This window comes from Bos taurus, chromosome 6 (assembly GCF_002263795.3).
Source record: "Bos taurus isolate L1 Dominette 01449 registration number 42190680 breed Hereford chromosome 6, ARS-UCD2.0, whole genome shotgun sequence".
Classification (NCBI taxonomy): domain Eukaryota; kingdom Metazoa; phylum Chordata; class Mammalia; order Artiodactyla; family Bovidae; genus Bos; species Bos taurus.
Window position 1 is genome coordinate 44,408,142 of NC_037333.1, and position 17,515 is coordinate 44,425,656.

A 17,515-nucleotide genomic window follows, 5' to 3' on the forward strand; every position below is an offset into this window, starting at 1 on the left:
CCAGATGGCACAGTGGGCTATGGTGTGTTACGGGACAGCCTTGCAAACAGCCACACGCTGCTGGCTGGAAAGTCAAAGCTAGAAAGTCCCAGCTTTGTCTTCCGGCCACCGTGGAAACCACCCGAGTCAGGGGCTCTCTCCAGGAATTCTCTCTGCTTGTGCTTGGAGGACTTCTCTGTTGAAATCTCAGATCTGTCTTGGCTTTTCCTCTTATGATTCCATGCACTAGTATGAGTGATCAGAATGGGCTTCAAAACACAGCTGTGCAAAAGCAGAGGTGACTGAGCCTTGCTGAACCCAGGTCAGATAAGCAGAACCACTCATCTGATCCAAAGACTCATGATAAATAATACACAGCTGTGGCTTTAAGTTCTAAGTTTGGGGGTGCTTTGTTACACAACAGTTAATAATAGACAGTTGGGGAGCCACTTGACATTTTCTGAGCACAGTACAACTATGATGGAAAACGTGCTCCAGAAGCTTTATCCTATAGCAGCAGGATAAAGATGGGAAGGGAGTAAGGAGATTCTGGGAGGCAGGAAAACCAGAATGGAGGCCTTTCCCAGGAGGTCAGGAGGGCCCAAACCAAGCCAGAGGTGATAGGAATGGAGATGCAAGAAACTCTGAAGAAATGGTAGCAACAGACCAGATATGGATGGAGAAGGAAAGTGCAGAGTGGTTGATGATGACTCTGAGGGTTGCTGGAGAGTTAAGTGACAAGAAGAAGGGCAGCAGGAAGGGCTGTGATGTCACATTTGAAAAGTCCATAGAGTATGTTTGTGGGACAGGTTGTGCTTTGGGAAAGATAGGACAATGACTCTGTAAATGAGACCCACTGGGAAAAAATATTTCAAATATATTTTGGTAGAGGTGATGGTTGAAGACATGGTTCTCAGCAAAAGAACATGTAGAGGAAATTGTAGAAACACAGGAAAGAACCTTGATACCCATGTGCTGGGTATCAGTTCAGTTCAGTTGCTCAGTCGTGTCTGACTCTGCAACCCCATAAACCACAGCAAGCCAGGCCTCCCTGTCCATCACCAACTCCCGGAGTTTACCCAAACTCATGTCCACTGAGTCGGTGATGCCATCCAACCATATCATCCTCTGTCGTCCCCTTCTCCACCTGCCCTCAATCTTTCCCAGCATCAGGGTCTTTTCAAATGAGTCAGTTCTTTGCATCAGGCGGCCAAAGTATGGAGTTTCAGCTTCAACATCACTCCTTTCAATGAACACCCAGGACTGATTTCCTTTAGAATGGACTGGTTGGATCTTCCTGCAGTCCAAGGGACTCTCAGTTCAACACCACAGTTCAAAAGCATCAATTCTTCTGCACTCAGATTTCTTTATAGTCCAACTCTCACATCCATACATGACTACTGGAAAAACTATAGCCTTGATTAGGTGGACCTTTGTTGACAAAGTAATGTCTCTGCTTTTAATATGCTGTCTAGGTTGGTCATAACTTTCCTTCCAAGGAGTAAGCGTCTTTTAATTTCATGGCTGCAATCACCATCTGCAGTGATTTTAGAGCCCCCCCAAATAAAGTCAGTCACTGTTTCCATTGTTTCCCCATCTATTTGCCATGAAGTGATGGGGCCGGATGTCATAATCTTAGTTTTCCGAATGTTGAGTTTTAAGCCAACTTTTTCACTTTCCTCTTTTGCTTTCATCAAAAGGCTCTTTACTTCTTCTTTGCTTTCTGCCATAAGGGTGGTGTCATCTGCATATCTGAGGTTATTGATATTTCTCCTGGCAATCTTGATTCCAGCTTGTGCTTCTTCCAGCCCAGCGTTTCTCATGATGTACTCTGCATATAAGTTAAATAAGTAGGGTGAAAATATACAGCCTTGATGTACTCCCTTTCCTACTTGGAACCAGTCTGTTGTTCCATGTCCAGTTCTAACTGTTGCTTCCTGACCTGCATACAGGTTTCTCAAGAGGCAGGTCAGGTGGTCTGGTATTCTCATCTCTTTCAGAATTTTCCACAGTATATTGTGATCTACACAGTCAAAGGCTTTGGCATAGTCTCAATAAAGCAGAAATAGATGTATATTAGTTATCTAATGGTGTACAACAAATTATCTTGAAACTTAGCAGCTTATGACTTGGGAGCCTGTAGAAGTTTATCTGGGTGGTTCTTGCTAATGGTCTCTAATGTGGTTGTCATCAAAACCTTTACAAGGGCTACTGTCATCTGAAGGTTTGCCTGGGGCTGGAGAATCTGCTTCCAAGATGGTGCACTCACGTGGTTGATGGCTGGAGGCCTCAGTTCCAGGCCACATGAACAGCATGTAGGGATGGTCAAGAATCATTGTGATGTGGCACCCATCTTTCTCTATGGTGAGTGATCCAAGTCAGAGAGCGCAAGGCAGACCATGTGCCTTTTATAACTTGACCCCAGAAGTCATGTACCATCACTTCTGTTGTAACCCATCAGTCACATAGACCAATGTGGGAGAGAACTATACAAGCGCATGAATGCCAGGAAGTGGGGATCATTTGGAAGCTGGCAACCATATTGGGGCTGTAGGAAGAAGCTGAGCAAAACTCAGAAAGATGTGAAGGATAGTTTAGCTAGAGAAATGAGACTACCACCTTGGAAGAGATCTGGTTCTCACCAGATGGCAACAAGCTTCATCTGGCACCTTAAATGGGCCCTTGATCTCCTTTAAAACACACTGCCTCCAAAAAGTGTGCCTGGTAAGGAAGATTTTTCCTTCATTCAACTGATTCCCAGACTACTTACCACATGTCAGGCAATGTGTCAAGATTTCCCCGAGGTTGGCAGTGTCTCATCTCATTGTCTTATAGGAAAGGAAACTGAAGCTGAAGTTACCAGTCCAAGTTCTCACAACCAGTGTGATGTGAGGCTGCAATATGAACCCAGGTTGCTTAAATCCTGCACCCTCACTCTTAGCCTCGTTCCACTGTGCTGAGAGTGCAGGAACCAGTGTTCTTCTGCTGGAAACTCCAAATAAGAGGAAGCATGAGGGATGACCCAAAAGTGCTGCAGATGCTGCAGAAACGTGAAGGACTGGTGTCCACTCATCCCCCGCACCAGGCACAGGCCAGGAAAGAGTCAAGAAATTAAGGGCTTGCTTACCATGCTTGGGACTTGCTTTGTTTTCACTGGGCTGCTCCACAAACTTGAGCAGTGGGGATCTTGACCTCTGCATGGTGGGAAGAGCCGGGTCACTGAACAGTATGGTGTCTTTGCCCCCTGTCACAGAAAAGAGGAAAATGGACATATTATGTCACCACTGGAGTGGTGGCAACACTCAGCCCACCCAAGGGACTGGCTCTTTGGGTGAGCAAGGCTCCTTCTTCAATCATAGACAGTGCCATGGTGGAGAAGGGCCAGCCTACCCTCTCCACAGTGAAGGCAGGGCAGAGGGGTCCAGGGCCAGCTGCCTATGAGTCCTAAAGTCTGCTCAGAACACAGATGCCCACAAATGCCACCGTTAAAGGGTAGCATGCTGTATCTATCAGAAACTGAATGGCTTTCATCTGGGTGAGACAATAGCAATACTAACAAGAGTAGTCGAGCGCTTTGAGTGCAGGCTCTGGAGCCATGCTGCAGTGCTTGTGTCCTGGAGCCCATCACTAGCTAGCCGGGTGACCTCAGACAAGTCACTGAGCCTCTCTGAGCCTCAGAGCCCTCATCTGTACAGTGAGGAAGAATAACAGCAGCCACCTCAGGGGGTGGTGGAGATAAAATGAAGTGATTCACGTAAAACATGTAGGCATTTCGTCAGCACTCAAGAAATTTCACAGATTGAAATGACTGTTTTATGGAACCAGTAGAACTGCCATACACACTGGGTCTGATTTAATTAGATTTGGTCATTTAAATTGAATCATAAGTATGTCATAAGGCAGGTAGTATCAGGTTCCCCAAATGATCACAGCTAGATTCTATTTAGGATATAAAGACACATCCCAGCCAAACCCTTTTATCAATTCATATGAGCTCCCTAACCAGGCAGAGAAAGCCTGAGGTGAAGAGGAAGAGGAAAGGAAAACCATTACAACTCTATTTTTGAGGCCATGGCAAGGTATGAAGGTGGGGAGCAGGGAGGTGTGGCTTTGAAATGTGAGCTTGTACACATGGACACAAAACACGTACACAGAAGGTGATGCTGCCCAGTGGTCAGGTGAGGGAGGATTTCATCTCCAACTCCTGCCCATGAACCCCGAAGATTCTCTTGGTGGGTACCACCATGCCAACAGTGAACCCCAGGACCATGGCCCAGCCCATGCTCCAGCCTCAGCTGTCTGGCTTTGAATGAAACCTTATCTGAAGCCAAGTCACTGAATGTCTCTGGGGCTCTAAAGTTCTATGATTCTACTCAGGTTTGGTGGAGCACAGAATGGTACTTGGGTCAAGATGTCCACTGCCTTGGAGAACGAGGTGAACCTTGGCCTGCACCTCTGAGCCCTTAACTTGTTTGTAATACTACCCTCCCTGTTGGTCATACATGTAATCTTATTAACTTGATTTCCAAAACTAGTAGAGAGTTTGGCATACGGTAGGTGCTTCATAAACAGCTGATAACTGTGAATAAATGGTTGATGCATCCTTGGGAATCCTGATGTTTACTTGGTGGGTATGGATGCCTGTGGCTCCCTCAGGCAGGTGGAGCTTGTTATTAGCAGCCATCACTCTCGGGTTTCTGTTTCATGAGGGTCATCCCAGAAGAAGAGGGATCTGATATGAGCTGGCCCTGAAGTTCTCCAGGAGTATAGATATTGTCTCAAGTTGAAAGAAATCCAGAGTCTTTAGGACCACAATCTGGAGAGGTTTCCCAAGGAGAACCACTGAACTGAAGCTTTGGATATTTTAAGAGGCTCTCCGGATGTAGCTATGACAAACCTAGAGAGCATATTAAAAAGCACAGGCATCATTTTGCCAATAAAGGTTCACCAAGTCAAAGCTATGGTTTTTCCAGTAGTCATGTATGGATGTGACAGTTGGACTATAAAGAAAACTGAGTGCCGAAGAATTGATGCGTTTGAACTGTGGTGTTGGAGAAGACACTTGAGAGTCCCCTGGACTGCAAGGAGATCCAACCAGTTCATCCTAAAGGAAATCAATCCTGAATATTCATTGAAAGGATTGATGCTGAAGATGAAACTCCAATACTTTGGCCACCTGATACGAAGAGCTGACTCATTGGAAAAGACCCCAATGCTGTGAAAGATTGAAGGCAGGAGGAGAAGGGGACAACAGAGGATGAGAAGGTTGGATGGCATCACCAACTCGATGCACATGAGTTTGAGTAAGCTCCACGAGTTGCTGACAGACAGGGAAGCCTAGTGTGCTGCAATCCATAGGGTTGCAAAGAGTCAGACACAACTGAGCAACTGAACAACAGGATGAAGTCAACCCAGTCAGGTCTCCCCTTATGTTGCAAAGATACAATTTAGAAACACCATGAAGCAATAATGGTTGTTACGAAGCCATACCAGATGTCTCAAGTGGGCTTCTTGTGTTTCTCTTCAATAAGTCACTGTCCTAAGTTAGGGGGAGAATTGCAATTCCTGTTCCATCTTTCCAGCAGATACGCTGGCAGCAGAGGCACACTCTATTGTCTGTGCTCCAACAAGCCTTCCAAGTCCACTCTGTCCTGTGGTCAAGGAATCAGAATATGGGCGGAGCTGGGAGCTGGCTGCAGCTGAGTGGGTAAGGCAGTGGGAGGGAGACCCTCGCGTCTTCCTATTGTGAGGAATCCTCTAGGGCAGAATGACTTCCTGGCCCTCTTCAACCACAGTGAATTATCCACTCCACAATGGCTCCTCAAAAATGCTGGGGTATGTGTGGGTGTGCTGTCATGTCTGACTCTTTGCGACTCCACAGACTATAGCCTACCAGGCTTTTCTGTGCATGGAGTTCTCCAGGCAAGAATACTGGAGTGAGTTGCCATGCCTCCTCCAAGGAATCTTCTCAGCCCAAGAATCAAACCTGCATCTATTGCATCTCCTATATAGGCAGGTAGATTCTTTACCACTGAGCCACTTGGGAAGCCCTAAACTTCTGCAAGAATCTGAGCAACAGGAATGCAGACATGGGAAACAGAAACCACCATTTGTCCATAAATTAATCCGTATCTAATCAAAGTAGGGGTTGGAGGAGAAGATAAACACCTTCCAAAATCCCCACCTGCAAAGATTACTTCCTTATCTGATGGTAAAATGTCAAGATTGGTTTTTGCAAAACATTTGAAGAATTCAAAGACCCTCCTTAGAAGGCTCTCAGTTCTGTTGTTTCTAAGCCCAGGCTCTCTCTGTATTGACTATGTTGAACTCTAATCTGATGGTCTGCTGTCTCCCAGCTCCATTTTGGTCCTTGGGACTGGGGAATGGGGTGTGGACGATCCACAAACTAGATTCAAACCACAATCAACGCAGGTTACACAGGCCCTTCTGTTAACTGGCGTTTGAGTTTCCAGAAGCCCTCCTGATTCCCTATAACACAACAGCACTCCTTCCTTTCTCCAAAATGTGCCAGTTACTTTCAGAATGCACATTTTCCTCCCCAGACTGATGTTGAGAGTGGAAAATACAGAATTCAAATAAAAAGCTCAAAGAGCCAGGCTCTGCTCTTGCCAGACTTTTTCCCGGCTTTCAGTGTTTCTTTTCGGAGCAGAAGCACATCCAGGAAGCCTTCTCTCAGTGCCTGCCCCCTCCCCCGCCCCCTCCAAGCATCATTCTCACCCGCAGATGCCAGCAAACTGCCGGGAGAAGAAGGCTGACAGATGGGGGGCTGGGGAGAGTGGAGGGCCATTCCTTCCTGAAGAGCAAGGCCAACCAGCCCACCCTGTGGCTTTCTCTACAAAGCCCTGTGTCTCCCCCACCTCTCAGGGACTGTTAAACAGTCTGGAGGACTTGCTGCTTTCCAGATGATTTCTCCACATGGGCTGTGACATCTGTCAGACTTGCCTGCTTCCCGGCAAGATCACACATTTGCCCCAACTCTATCCAACACCACCAAGAGCTGAATATTGTTGGCTGAGAGAGTGAGGAGGGAGGGAGAAGAGAGTCAAAGAAAAAGAGCATGCTCCAAGGCCAAGAGAAATTCTGCCTTATAGTCATGAGAGGTGGGCTTCTTCACCACGGTCCTTTAGAGTCTTGGGAGAGATTGTTCCAGCTTCTGAATCTTTCTTCTCCAATTCAGCTTGCTTTGAGAACCAGTCCCCAGCTGATTTGATCTACACTCCCTACCCTCCCTCACTCTCCTATCTGCCAGCCCCCTGCCTTCTGTGTCTCTCTTTCCTGAACTGTACTTTCCCTGGGCAGATGGAGCACTGAAATGAAGATCTGAACACCTGAGTTCAGCTTCTGTGGCCTTAGGTATTACCCAACTTCTTGAATTTCTGTTTCCTTATGGAAATTTCTGTTTCCTTAAAATGAGGGGATCAGACTAGTTCATGAAAGGGAAGAAGGTTTTCTCTCACATATCAACTCTGACCAGGAGGTAGCTTCCTGGAAAGCCAACGTAAAAGACTGTTTTGAGGGCCACATGTGAGATTAGCAAGGAAGGGCGATATGATTGATTAGCTATGTCTGCCACTGGCACGGAAATGATGCTGTGTAATATATACCAAGTATTTGTCATCCTTGAACTTTTTGCTCTCAACTGTCATTCCAGGTCCAGTATTCAATGACTTGTCACATTATTCCCTCACATACTAACATCTTTATCACCTCATTGACACTTCTGTATCATTTTGTGTTTTCCTTTCACTGCATGATGCATATTCATCGCACTTTCCTACCCACTCCAGTATTCTTGCCTAGAGAATCCTGTGGACAGCGGAGCCTGGCGGGCTGCTGTCCATAGGGTCACACACAGTCGGACACGACTGACGCAACTTAGCAGCAGCAGCAGCAGTGGGACTGTTGATTCTTGGAGGGGGCGAGGGGCATGTCTAGAACGCCTGGTACAGGACTGAATTCACAAAGATGATACTCAGAAAGTATCAACATGTTATGGACTGATCTCTTAGAGGAGACACAGATCCTTTCAAGACTGGTAAATAACTGAGAGCTAGCAATTCTCTGAAACCACTGGGTCTCAATCCCCTCTACTTGGCTAAAATAGTAAATATTCCCTTACTTAGCGAAAGAGGAAGAGGAAGAAGAGAAAAGTGGAAGAAGAAGAGAAAAAGGAAGTGGAGGAAGTAAGAGGAGGAAGGAGGAAGAGGAGAAGAAAAAAAATAATATACTTCCTCTTGCTTGGCTGCTGCTGCTGCTGCTGTTAAGTCACTTCAGTCATGTCCAACTCTGTGCGACCCCATAGACGGCAGCCCACCAGGCTCCCCCGTCCCTGGGATTCTCCAGGCAAGAACACTGGAGTGGGTTGCCATTTCCCTCTCCAATGCATGAAAGTGAAAAGTTAAAGTGAAGTTGCTGAGTAGTGTCCGACCCTCAGCGACCCCATGGACTGCAGCCTTCCAGGCTCCTCCGTCCATGGGATTTTCTGAAGTGGGGTGCCATTGCCTTCTCCGCTTGCTTGCCTATTAGAGCTCAAATGGAGACCATACAATGATGAGCAGATAGAAGGGACTGGTCTGATTTGCAGGAAAGAGGCCCCTCTCCCCCCACATGGTTTGAAAATGATAGTGAGGTGATGCCTCATTGTAACATCCTTTATTACTGCATCAGGGCAGTGCTACCACAGTCACATAAACCGTGTCAGATTGGGGGAACTGCAGTTCTTTTCTTCTTGTCCTCCCACTTTGTACCCACGTGGAGGCCAGAGATTAGAACAAACAGGCTGGGGCATAAAATTCATTCAGTCGCTGCCCTCCAAGCAAATGCTACCATTTAATATTTGCTTTGTGCTAATTGAATTCTCTATTTCAATTGACTATTCTAATCAGAAAAGTGCAAGGATACAAAGAGAATGCATTTCTATTTATTTACATGCAGGGATGACATTAATGCACTGCTATTAGCCACAAACACAGATATTTCAAAAAGAACATACTCCCAAATCCTATGGAAACATTGTAGCTCAGGCCTTCAGGCAGCAGGAGGGAAAAAAAAAAAAAAGGAAAGAAACAATTGTTATTGCATAATAGCCATTCTAACCTAGACCAAACAACAGCAGAGATAGGAAATTCTCAGCATTCTTTCATTTATTTGACTTCCATCTTTTTACATAAGTTGTAGAAATAAAACATTGTGAAATCTCACTAAGTCATTTGGAGAGAAAAAAAAAATCCAAACGCTAGAACATGCACAGAAATAGCAATCCGACTGCACAAATAAACGATAGATTTGCCTGACTGTGTTGAAATTCAATGCAATAAAAGAAAGGCCTTCAAAAGAGATAAGGTTTTAACTGCATCAAAAGATTCTTGTGCAAAATGGATCATTCAAATCCCCAGGATGGCACTTGGCACTAATTAGGTCTGTTAGGTCTTCTGACATCAAGTTCAAGGAATCTCTACTAAAAATTGCAATTTATGAAATACACTTCCAGGCAACCTGAGGCGGCTATTCAGATTTACATTAAGAAAACATGTGGTTTTGTCCATGTCCCTGTGGCAATGTTCATTTCTCATACATTACAAGGAAGCAACGGATATGATTCAAGGGTAGAGAAGGGTTTGTGCAGAAAGGTTAAGTAACTAAAAATATATGTACAAAGTTGCTTCCAGGGAAAGAGGAGGTGGTAGAAAATGATAAATACAAGTTTCTGGAGAATGTAAAGAGAAAGAAGAAAGCTGACGGGGGTCTCATGAAGGGGGGTATTTTACCAAGACAAATGGGATAAATATAGCTAATTAATGTGAAACATCAGTTTCTTCACACCCGGCACCACTGCGGAAAAAAAAATCTACAGCAGAAATTTTTATTTTCAAGCTATGTAGTAAATGGAATGAGGGAAGAGGGAAGAAGGTTGTAAAGCGCATTTGGGTTAGAACAATTGTTTGTTCTTATATTCAATTTTAAGACTGATGATTAAATTGAATACGTCTTTGTAAGTTCGTACATTCATTTTTAGAACGAATGATTAAATAGAATAAATTTTTGTGAGTTCTTATATTCCTTTTAAGGGGTGATGATTAAACTGAACACATCTCTATAAGACACCTACAGGGAAAAAATGAAGCAATTTACCATACTCACAAAAGTTAAAAATAACATACATACAGACATATACAATGACAATTTCAGAATTTAGATTAGCAAACTTCATAGTTCACTTTGTATATTTATTAGGTTTTTTCTGATTTCCTCCAAAATCATGGCTTTTAAGTTTCAAACACTTATAGACATCTCAGCAATAATCTTCAAATAAAAGAACGTTAAAAAGGTAAAGTCTGCTCTGCAAATTTTCAAAAAAAGAAATTTTTATAAAGTTCTACCTACCTGGGAGACTCCACAAACCAGAAACTTCCAGAGTTCTTAATTTTTTCTCCAGTTCAGCCACCCGATTCCCTAGGATTCTGGAAAAGGGGAGAAAAATGGCAAAAGACAGATCAATAAGCATCTGTCTCATCAGCTCTTAGGGCTGTGAGCAGGCTATCTGGGAAGGCTGGTGATGCACTAGTAGAGAGAAAATGTTTTGAGACTTAAGACACGTGCTAAAAACAGTGGTGTATGTGTTTGTGTGTGTGTGTGAGCACGCACCCACGTGCTAAACATACACAGACTCTACTGCAAGTACATATGAAAATATAAAGTGAATGATTTAAAGTGATTTAAACCTTACTAAAGTGTTGCCATTCAAGTGAATCTTCTCCCACAAAGGTAGCTGGGAAGACAAACAATGATTCTATCATTACCCAGGCATCTTACATCATTTCTATTTGGGAATTCCTCATGGCTAAAGCAGAGAAGGCAATGGCACCCCACTCCAGTACTCTTGCCTGGAAAATCCCATAGATGGAGGAGCCTGGTAGGCTGCAGTCCATGGAGTCACAAAGAGTCGGACATGACTGAGCGACTTCACTTTCACTTTTCAGTTTCATACATTGGAGAAGGAAATGGCAACCCACTCCAGTGTTCTTGCCTGGAGAATCCCAGGGACAGGGGAGCCTGGTGGGCTGCCGTCTCTGGGGTCGCACAGAGTCAGACACGACTGAGGCGACTTAGCAGCAGCAGCAGGAGGAGCATGGCTAAAGATGACACTTAATTTTGAATACTCTTACAAGTATCACAACTTGATTCTTTGAGGGTGGATCTGAGTTTTAGAAGCAACCAAGTCGAACAAATAAGATGAAAGAACATGCTTGGTGATGTTACTTCGAGTCAATAAAATAATATCCACCTTCTTAGACCTAACCTATGACTTACGAATGGCCATATCCTTGATATCTAGCATAATGCCTGGTAGTAGTAGGTGCTCAATAAATATATTTCATTAAATAAATGCATTTTTCATAGCTTGTAATGATCTCTGGAATTGAAAAATACACATTTGAAAAACTTTCAGAAATTATAGAATCACTAAAATAATTACACTGCTTTCCAGGATGACTATTCTGATTCACTATGATGTATAAGATCTTGAATGTGTATTTTAACAGATTACTCTGTTTACTTAGAAGCCAAACTTTATCTCTATGCATGAAGAGACCTAAATGTGGCCACATATTTCCCCTCCTTCACTCTACACAAAATTAAATATAGTTGGGAAATGATGTGATAGTCATCTGAAACTTAATCGCTTTTCATTGGCCTGGAAATTGAAAAACCAGTCTTTATCTTTGGGGGATTTTCTTGGCACTGCTGTGCTAAAATGATGTGGAAATCACCTTAATAACAATGTTTCAAAGTCTTTCAGCAGGAGAAACCAGAATGCCAGAATTGTTCTTCTATACTTCTTTATATTCTAGACATAGATGCACACACCCACATACATACCAAGATCTGAATGTGTATATATCTGCATATATGTGTATTGCTTCTAATGCATCCTTATTTTACCTGAATTGACTTGCAGACTCTTAATTAATATTCCCTTTGAGTTCACAGAAAACTCTTTGACGTGACTCTATGTGGTTTTGTTCATCTAGGTACTTAGAGCTTTTTTCTTTTCTTCTTTTCCCTAAGTCTTAAATTCTGCATAGTCTTTATCAATTACTTTCAATTTTCACTCCATTTGTTGGGTCTATTCGGCTTTCATGTCTCTGACCCCTCAATAAACACCTTTCTTCGTAATCTCGCTTTCAATATTTTGCTCAGACCTTCTGATCTGAGCTCCCTTTTCACCAGCTGATGGGTTTGAGATGCAATCACATTGGTGTTCAAGCTGATGCCTGCTTCTTAGAATGATCAGATCATCTGTATGTGGCTGCTTCTTGGAAACAAAAGATAAGGCTTAACTCTTCTGTGTACAATGAAAGATGCCGTCAGGGCAACGCTCAAAGGCGTGGTGAAGAGACATTTGGTTGTATTTTTTCTGATGTTCCTGGATAACGCAGCCACGTCTCCCAGAAACGTGAATTTGCTGGCGTCTGGAACAATCTACTCTCAGGGACCTTGCCTTAGTTTGTCGGTGCTGACTGCTTTTTTTCTTTAGTCTGACACAGGCATCTGATGCAGGGCTGGAGGTAGTAAAATGGACCCAGTAGAAGTTGTGGTAGTAGTAATGGCAACAATAACATCATCAATAACAATAACAACTATTCTATGGTTAACACAAATAGCAATTAATCTTTCCTGAATCCCAGGTCTGAGTCAGAGTGCATGCCAAACATCTACCAAAAGTACACTTTCTTCTCTGACCTGACAAAACTCTGCAGTGTAGACTGTATTTTTATCCTCCTTTTATATATGTGGGCCCTAACAGAGAGGTCAAGCAGTTTGTCTAAGGACACACAGCTCATCCTAAATCTGTCTTTTCCCAACCCCCAGTGTTCTCACCCAGCACCCTCTACTCCCATTAGAAAACAGAGGCATAGAAATTAGTCAGCGTAACCAAAACCACATGCTGGACTCAGCTGGTGATGAGCATGGATTTTTAACCTATGCCTCAGGTAGATTAACCTTTGCCTCCCAAGTTCATGTTCTTAACCAATAACACCCTCACGACACTAGAAAACCAGCATTCACATGCCTAAAGCAAGTTCTCTTTAAAACTATGCATAACTGAAATATGGATGCAGCCACAGCTGGACCTGCAAAATATAACTCAAGATCCTTCAAATGACACATGGTCTTCTAGTTGGCTTCACACTGAACAGATATAGCAGGTGGTCCACTGAATGTGATGTAACACAGCCCAGGGAGAGGAGAGGCTTATTAGAGCCTTCATAGCTGGCAGAACACACAGATCAAGAAAGTAGAAGTAAAAACAGGGTCCGTTCAGTGAAGTTCAACCAATCCAACAATTATTGAGGCTGTAAGGAACAAAGATGAGAAGCTATATCCCACAAGAGCCAGTGGGGATGTAGGAAGCCAAAGGAAGAGTCATAAGAAGGAGGCAGGGGAGGAGGTGACCTTGGGATACCTGAGGAGACAGATGGACGTCTCTGGGAGACAGGAAGATCCAGGAGTGCAAGGATGAGAGTGTATGCTGGGGGCAGGTCTACTCCCCAACGGAAAGAGAGAAGTCAGGAGAACTGGGGACCACAGTGTCACCTGCGTAAAGCAAGAAGGGACCAGAGGAACAGGTGGAAAGGGAACAGGCACCACCTGGCACCAGGGCCATATGGGGAAGGGAGAGAGGGTTCTAGGTCAGGTGGCATGGTCTGTATCATCTTATTCTAGGAGGTGGTCACACAGGATGAAAAAGGCCGCTGAGATGTGCCCAACCCTTGAGAGAGCTGTTACAAGACAGACAAAGGGGTGAAATCCAGAACCCAAGTGACAGGGTTGGAAAAGCAGCCTATGAGAAAGCTGAAGCGGTGAATATAGATGACTCTTCATGTAGTTTAGCAGGGAATCCAAGGAGACAGTCAGGGTAGTAGCTTGAGGCATAAACAGGCTTGAGAGAGGATTTTTTTCTTTGTAAGATGCGGGGTGGGGCAGGGGGGTGGTGTTTAAAATAAAGTTTTTATTTAGCTGTGGCTTGTTTTAGAATAGGGAAAATTTTAGCATATGTCTACCTGATAGCCTAGAAAAAACTTCAAGACACTGGGCTTCTAGATAGGATTTTCAGTAGTAGTTTCTGATAGTAAAACACTGTGTGTGTTAGTTGCTCAGTCGTGTCCAACTCTTTGTGACCCCCTGGACTGTAGCCTGCCAGGCCCCTCTGTCCATGGAATTCTTCAGGCAAGAATACTGGAGTGGGGAGCCATTCCCTTCTCCAGGAGATCTTCTTGACCCAGGGATTGAACCCAGGTCTCCTGCATTGCAGGCAGATTCTTTACCATCTCTGAGCCACCAGGGGAGCCCACAGGGGATCTGCAAAAGACAGAACTAACTCAGGAACTAGCCACCACTTTGCCCTGTCCTCTCTCTCTGGACAACATGGGAAGCAGGAATCCTGAATGAGGGTCTCGGGGGGAGCCTGATCCCTAAAAGAGGAAGAGCTGGCAGTGGCCCCACACAAACTGCAGATAACCTCGCCCCCCACCTTCACCCCAGGAGATCTTCTTTTGAATCTTTGCTCTGATCCAGGACAGCTCCTGCTGCTTCCAAGATCTTGAACTTCCAGGCTACTTACCATTGTCCAGGTAAGGGAGAGAGCAGTGAAGAGTTTTAGGCAAAGCACAGAGGGTGGTGAAAGGCCAGGATGTCCTCACATATAAACCACTGTTGCCACCCCCCACCACCGGCAGAGCGAGGGCTCGTTGGAAAAGGCTGGAGAACTGAAGGTCGTGTTCCATGAGACATGCTCTTAATATTTGCCTCTTCATCATTAACCTGTTTATAAGACACACGAACCCCATCCCTTCTTTAACAATAGCTAGACAGCTGCAAACTCGCAACAAGTACCTCAAGCAAAATGCTTATTAATTGAATATTCTCTCCAATTATAAAGTCCTAGGTTTATTCATCAGTTTGTCAAGCTGGCTCCCATTGGGCCTTCTTAGCGTTAAGGGAGGAGAAGGCAATGGCACCCCACTCCAGTACTCTTACCTGGAAAATCCCATGGACAGAGGAGCCTGGTAGGCAGCAGTCCATGGGGTCGCTAAGAGTCAGGCACGACTGAGCAGCTTCACTTTCACTTTTCACTTTCATGCATTGGAGAAGGAAATGGCAACCCACTCCAGTGTTCTTGCCTGGAGAATCCCAGGGACGGGGGAGCCTGGTGGGCTGTTGTCTATGGGTTCGCACAGAGTCGGACACGACTGAAGCGACTTAGCAGCAGCAGCAGCAGCAGCATTAAGGGAGAGGAGGGTGGGGATGGGCAAGGGGTAGAGGGTGTAGTGCCAGGCAGCGGAAACCCAGTAGGGGGCACACGCTCTTACAGAACAGACACAGGCATCCATTCCTACTGCTAATGCTCCACCTCAACAAAGCCATTTTAAAATTTTAGTTACAAAAGGCTAAATCAAGGGGGATAAGAGCAAGCAGACCAAATTCACATTTTATTCTTAGCCCCCCTCCATCTGTTATATAATTTGTTTTTTTCACATACCCCCAAATAAAACACTTATTGAAAGTATGAAACTTAAGACCCTCAAAGTATTAAAAATGGCACATTAGGTACTTTATGTACTGATATGAGGCAATCTTCAAGATCTATTGTAATGAGAAAAAAGCAAGGTGGAAGACAGTGAAAAAAACTTTTTTGATGAATGCTAGCTACCATTTGTAAAAAGATAAAAAGGGAGAGAGACAAAAGAAAATCTATATGTATATAAAATATATGAGTATTTATGTGTGTCTATATAAATGTATTATATTATACATTTGCTTATATACGTATCCTTGGCAAGGACACATAAAAAATGAGGAACGGTGGTTTCTTCCAGGAAGGTGGATTGGGTGGCTGAGAGACAATGGTTTGGAGATATACTGTTGTTTAACCTTTTAAAATGTGAATCAGATGGTTCAAAATGATTGCTGCTGCTGCTGCTGCTGCTAAGTTGCTTCAGTCGTGTCTGACTCTTTGTGACCCCATAGACGGCAGCCCACCAGGCTCCCCCATCCCTGGGATTCTCCAGGCAAGAACACTGGAGTGGGTTGCCATTTCCTTCTCCACTGCATGAAAGTGAAAAGTGAAAGTGAAGTCGCCCAGTCATGCCCGACTCTTAGCGACCCCATGGACTGCAGCCTACCAGGCTTCTCCATCCATGGGATTCTCCAGGCAAGAGTACTGGAGTGGGGTGCCATCACCTTCTCCTCAAAATGATTAAATAACCGTTAAAAACAAAAAGGTGCGTTAAAGAAACAAAGCCTGCAAAATGAAAACGTCTATCTTTCTCAATAGAAAGCAAGGGTCCTTGAAACCTGGAGATGCGTGTGGTTGCAGTGGGGTATAGTGGGCATGTATTAGGAAATCAGTCCATCACAAGAGATGGGAGTGTCAGCCAGCAGCTTGGGATCATTGAGTTTAGCAGGTGGTGGGACTCAGCTGGGCTTTTCGGTGGAGGCTTGCATTGTGATCAGCACCAAGGTCGGCAGGTAGTGTGCCCAGGTAAACAGCAGAGGAGGCAGGCGGGGGTCTGAGGATCAAGGGTTCATGGGATGATCTTCCTAAGGACAAGATAATGAATGGTCTGGTGGGGAACAAGCAGAGGGAGCAGGTAGGAGATGAAAACAGAAGGGCCCTGGCAAGCATTCAGGAAATATATATTGAGTAGATGAATGCATGCATGAAAATCATAAAATTTAGTGCCCATTTGCACATGAGTATTAAGGGAAGAGGAATAAAGGGTTAGACTAAGTCAATCATCTATTCATTATCAAATAATTATAAGCACCCATTGTGGGCCTAGCGCTGTCCAACGTTCTAGAGAGGATAGTGACCAAAATGGACGAACATTCTGGCCTTGGGACAGCTGCAACACAAGTGATGTGGAAGTTCGTCAAACCTAGGCATTAGGATGGTGGCCAGAACGTGTTAAATATTCTTCAAGTCACACTTTAAGGGGCTGTGTAATATTCTGCCTTATGGATTTACTATAACCTTAACCATTCTCCAGGGCTTCCCTGGTGGCCCAGCAGTAAAGAATTCACCTGCAATGCAGGAGCCACAGGAAATGAAGCTTCTATCCTTGGGTCTGGAAGATCTCCTGGAGGAGGGCATGGCAGTCCACTCCAGTATCCTTGCCTGTAAAATTCCATGGACAGAGGAGCCTAGCGGGCTAAGGTCCACAGGGTCACAAAGAGCTGGACACGACTGAAGCGACTTAGCGTGTACACACGGTACTATTCTCCAATTTAAAAATATTCTGGTTGTTTTCACTCATTTTCACTCTCATAAATGAATCTACAGTGAACCACCTCATGGATAAATCTTAAGAGTATTGTTCTGATTTGTTTCTTTCAGATAAATTTCTAGAAACTGACCCTTTGGGTCAAAGGGCACAAGCATTTTAAAGTACATTAAAACATACTATTATGTTTTATTAAAACATATATTAAAACAAATTTGTATGCAGGT

At 44.3% G+C, this 17,515-nt stretch overlaps 1 protein-coding gene across 3 annotated transcripts in view; it reads right to left on the minus strand.

Moving 5' to 3' along the window:
• The window catches only part of CCDC149 (coiled-coil domain containing 149), a 119,117-nt gene that overhangs the window by 7,616 nt on the left and 93,986 nt on the right, over positions 1-17,515 (minus strand). For 2 of the 3 annotated variants that reach the window (XM_005207799.5, XM_059887638.1), the window contains exons 10-12: positions 10,384-10,460; positions 8,993-9,025; positions 3,107-3,223 (exon numbers count right to left, since the gene is read on the minus strand). In XM_005207799.5, coding sequence (XP_005207856.2) covers positions 3,107-3,223; positions 8,993-9,025; positions 10,384-10,460 — 227 coding nt within the window. The remainder of the gene's footprint in view (positions 1-3,106; positions 3,224-8,992; positions 9,026-10,383; positions 10,461-17,515) is intronic. The other variant, NM_001191519.1, reaches the window with a different exon arrangement.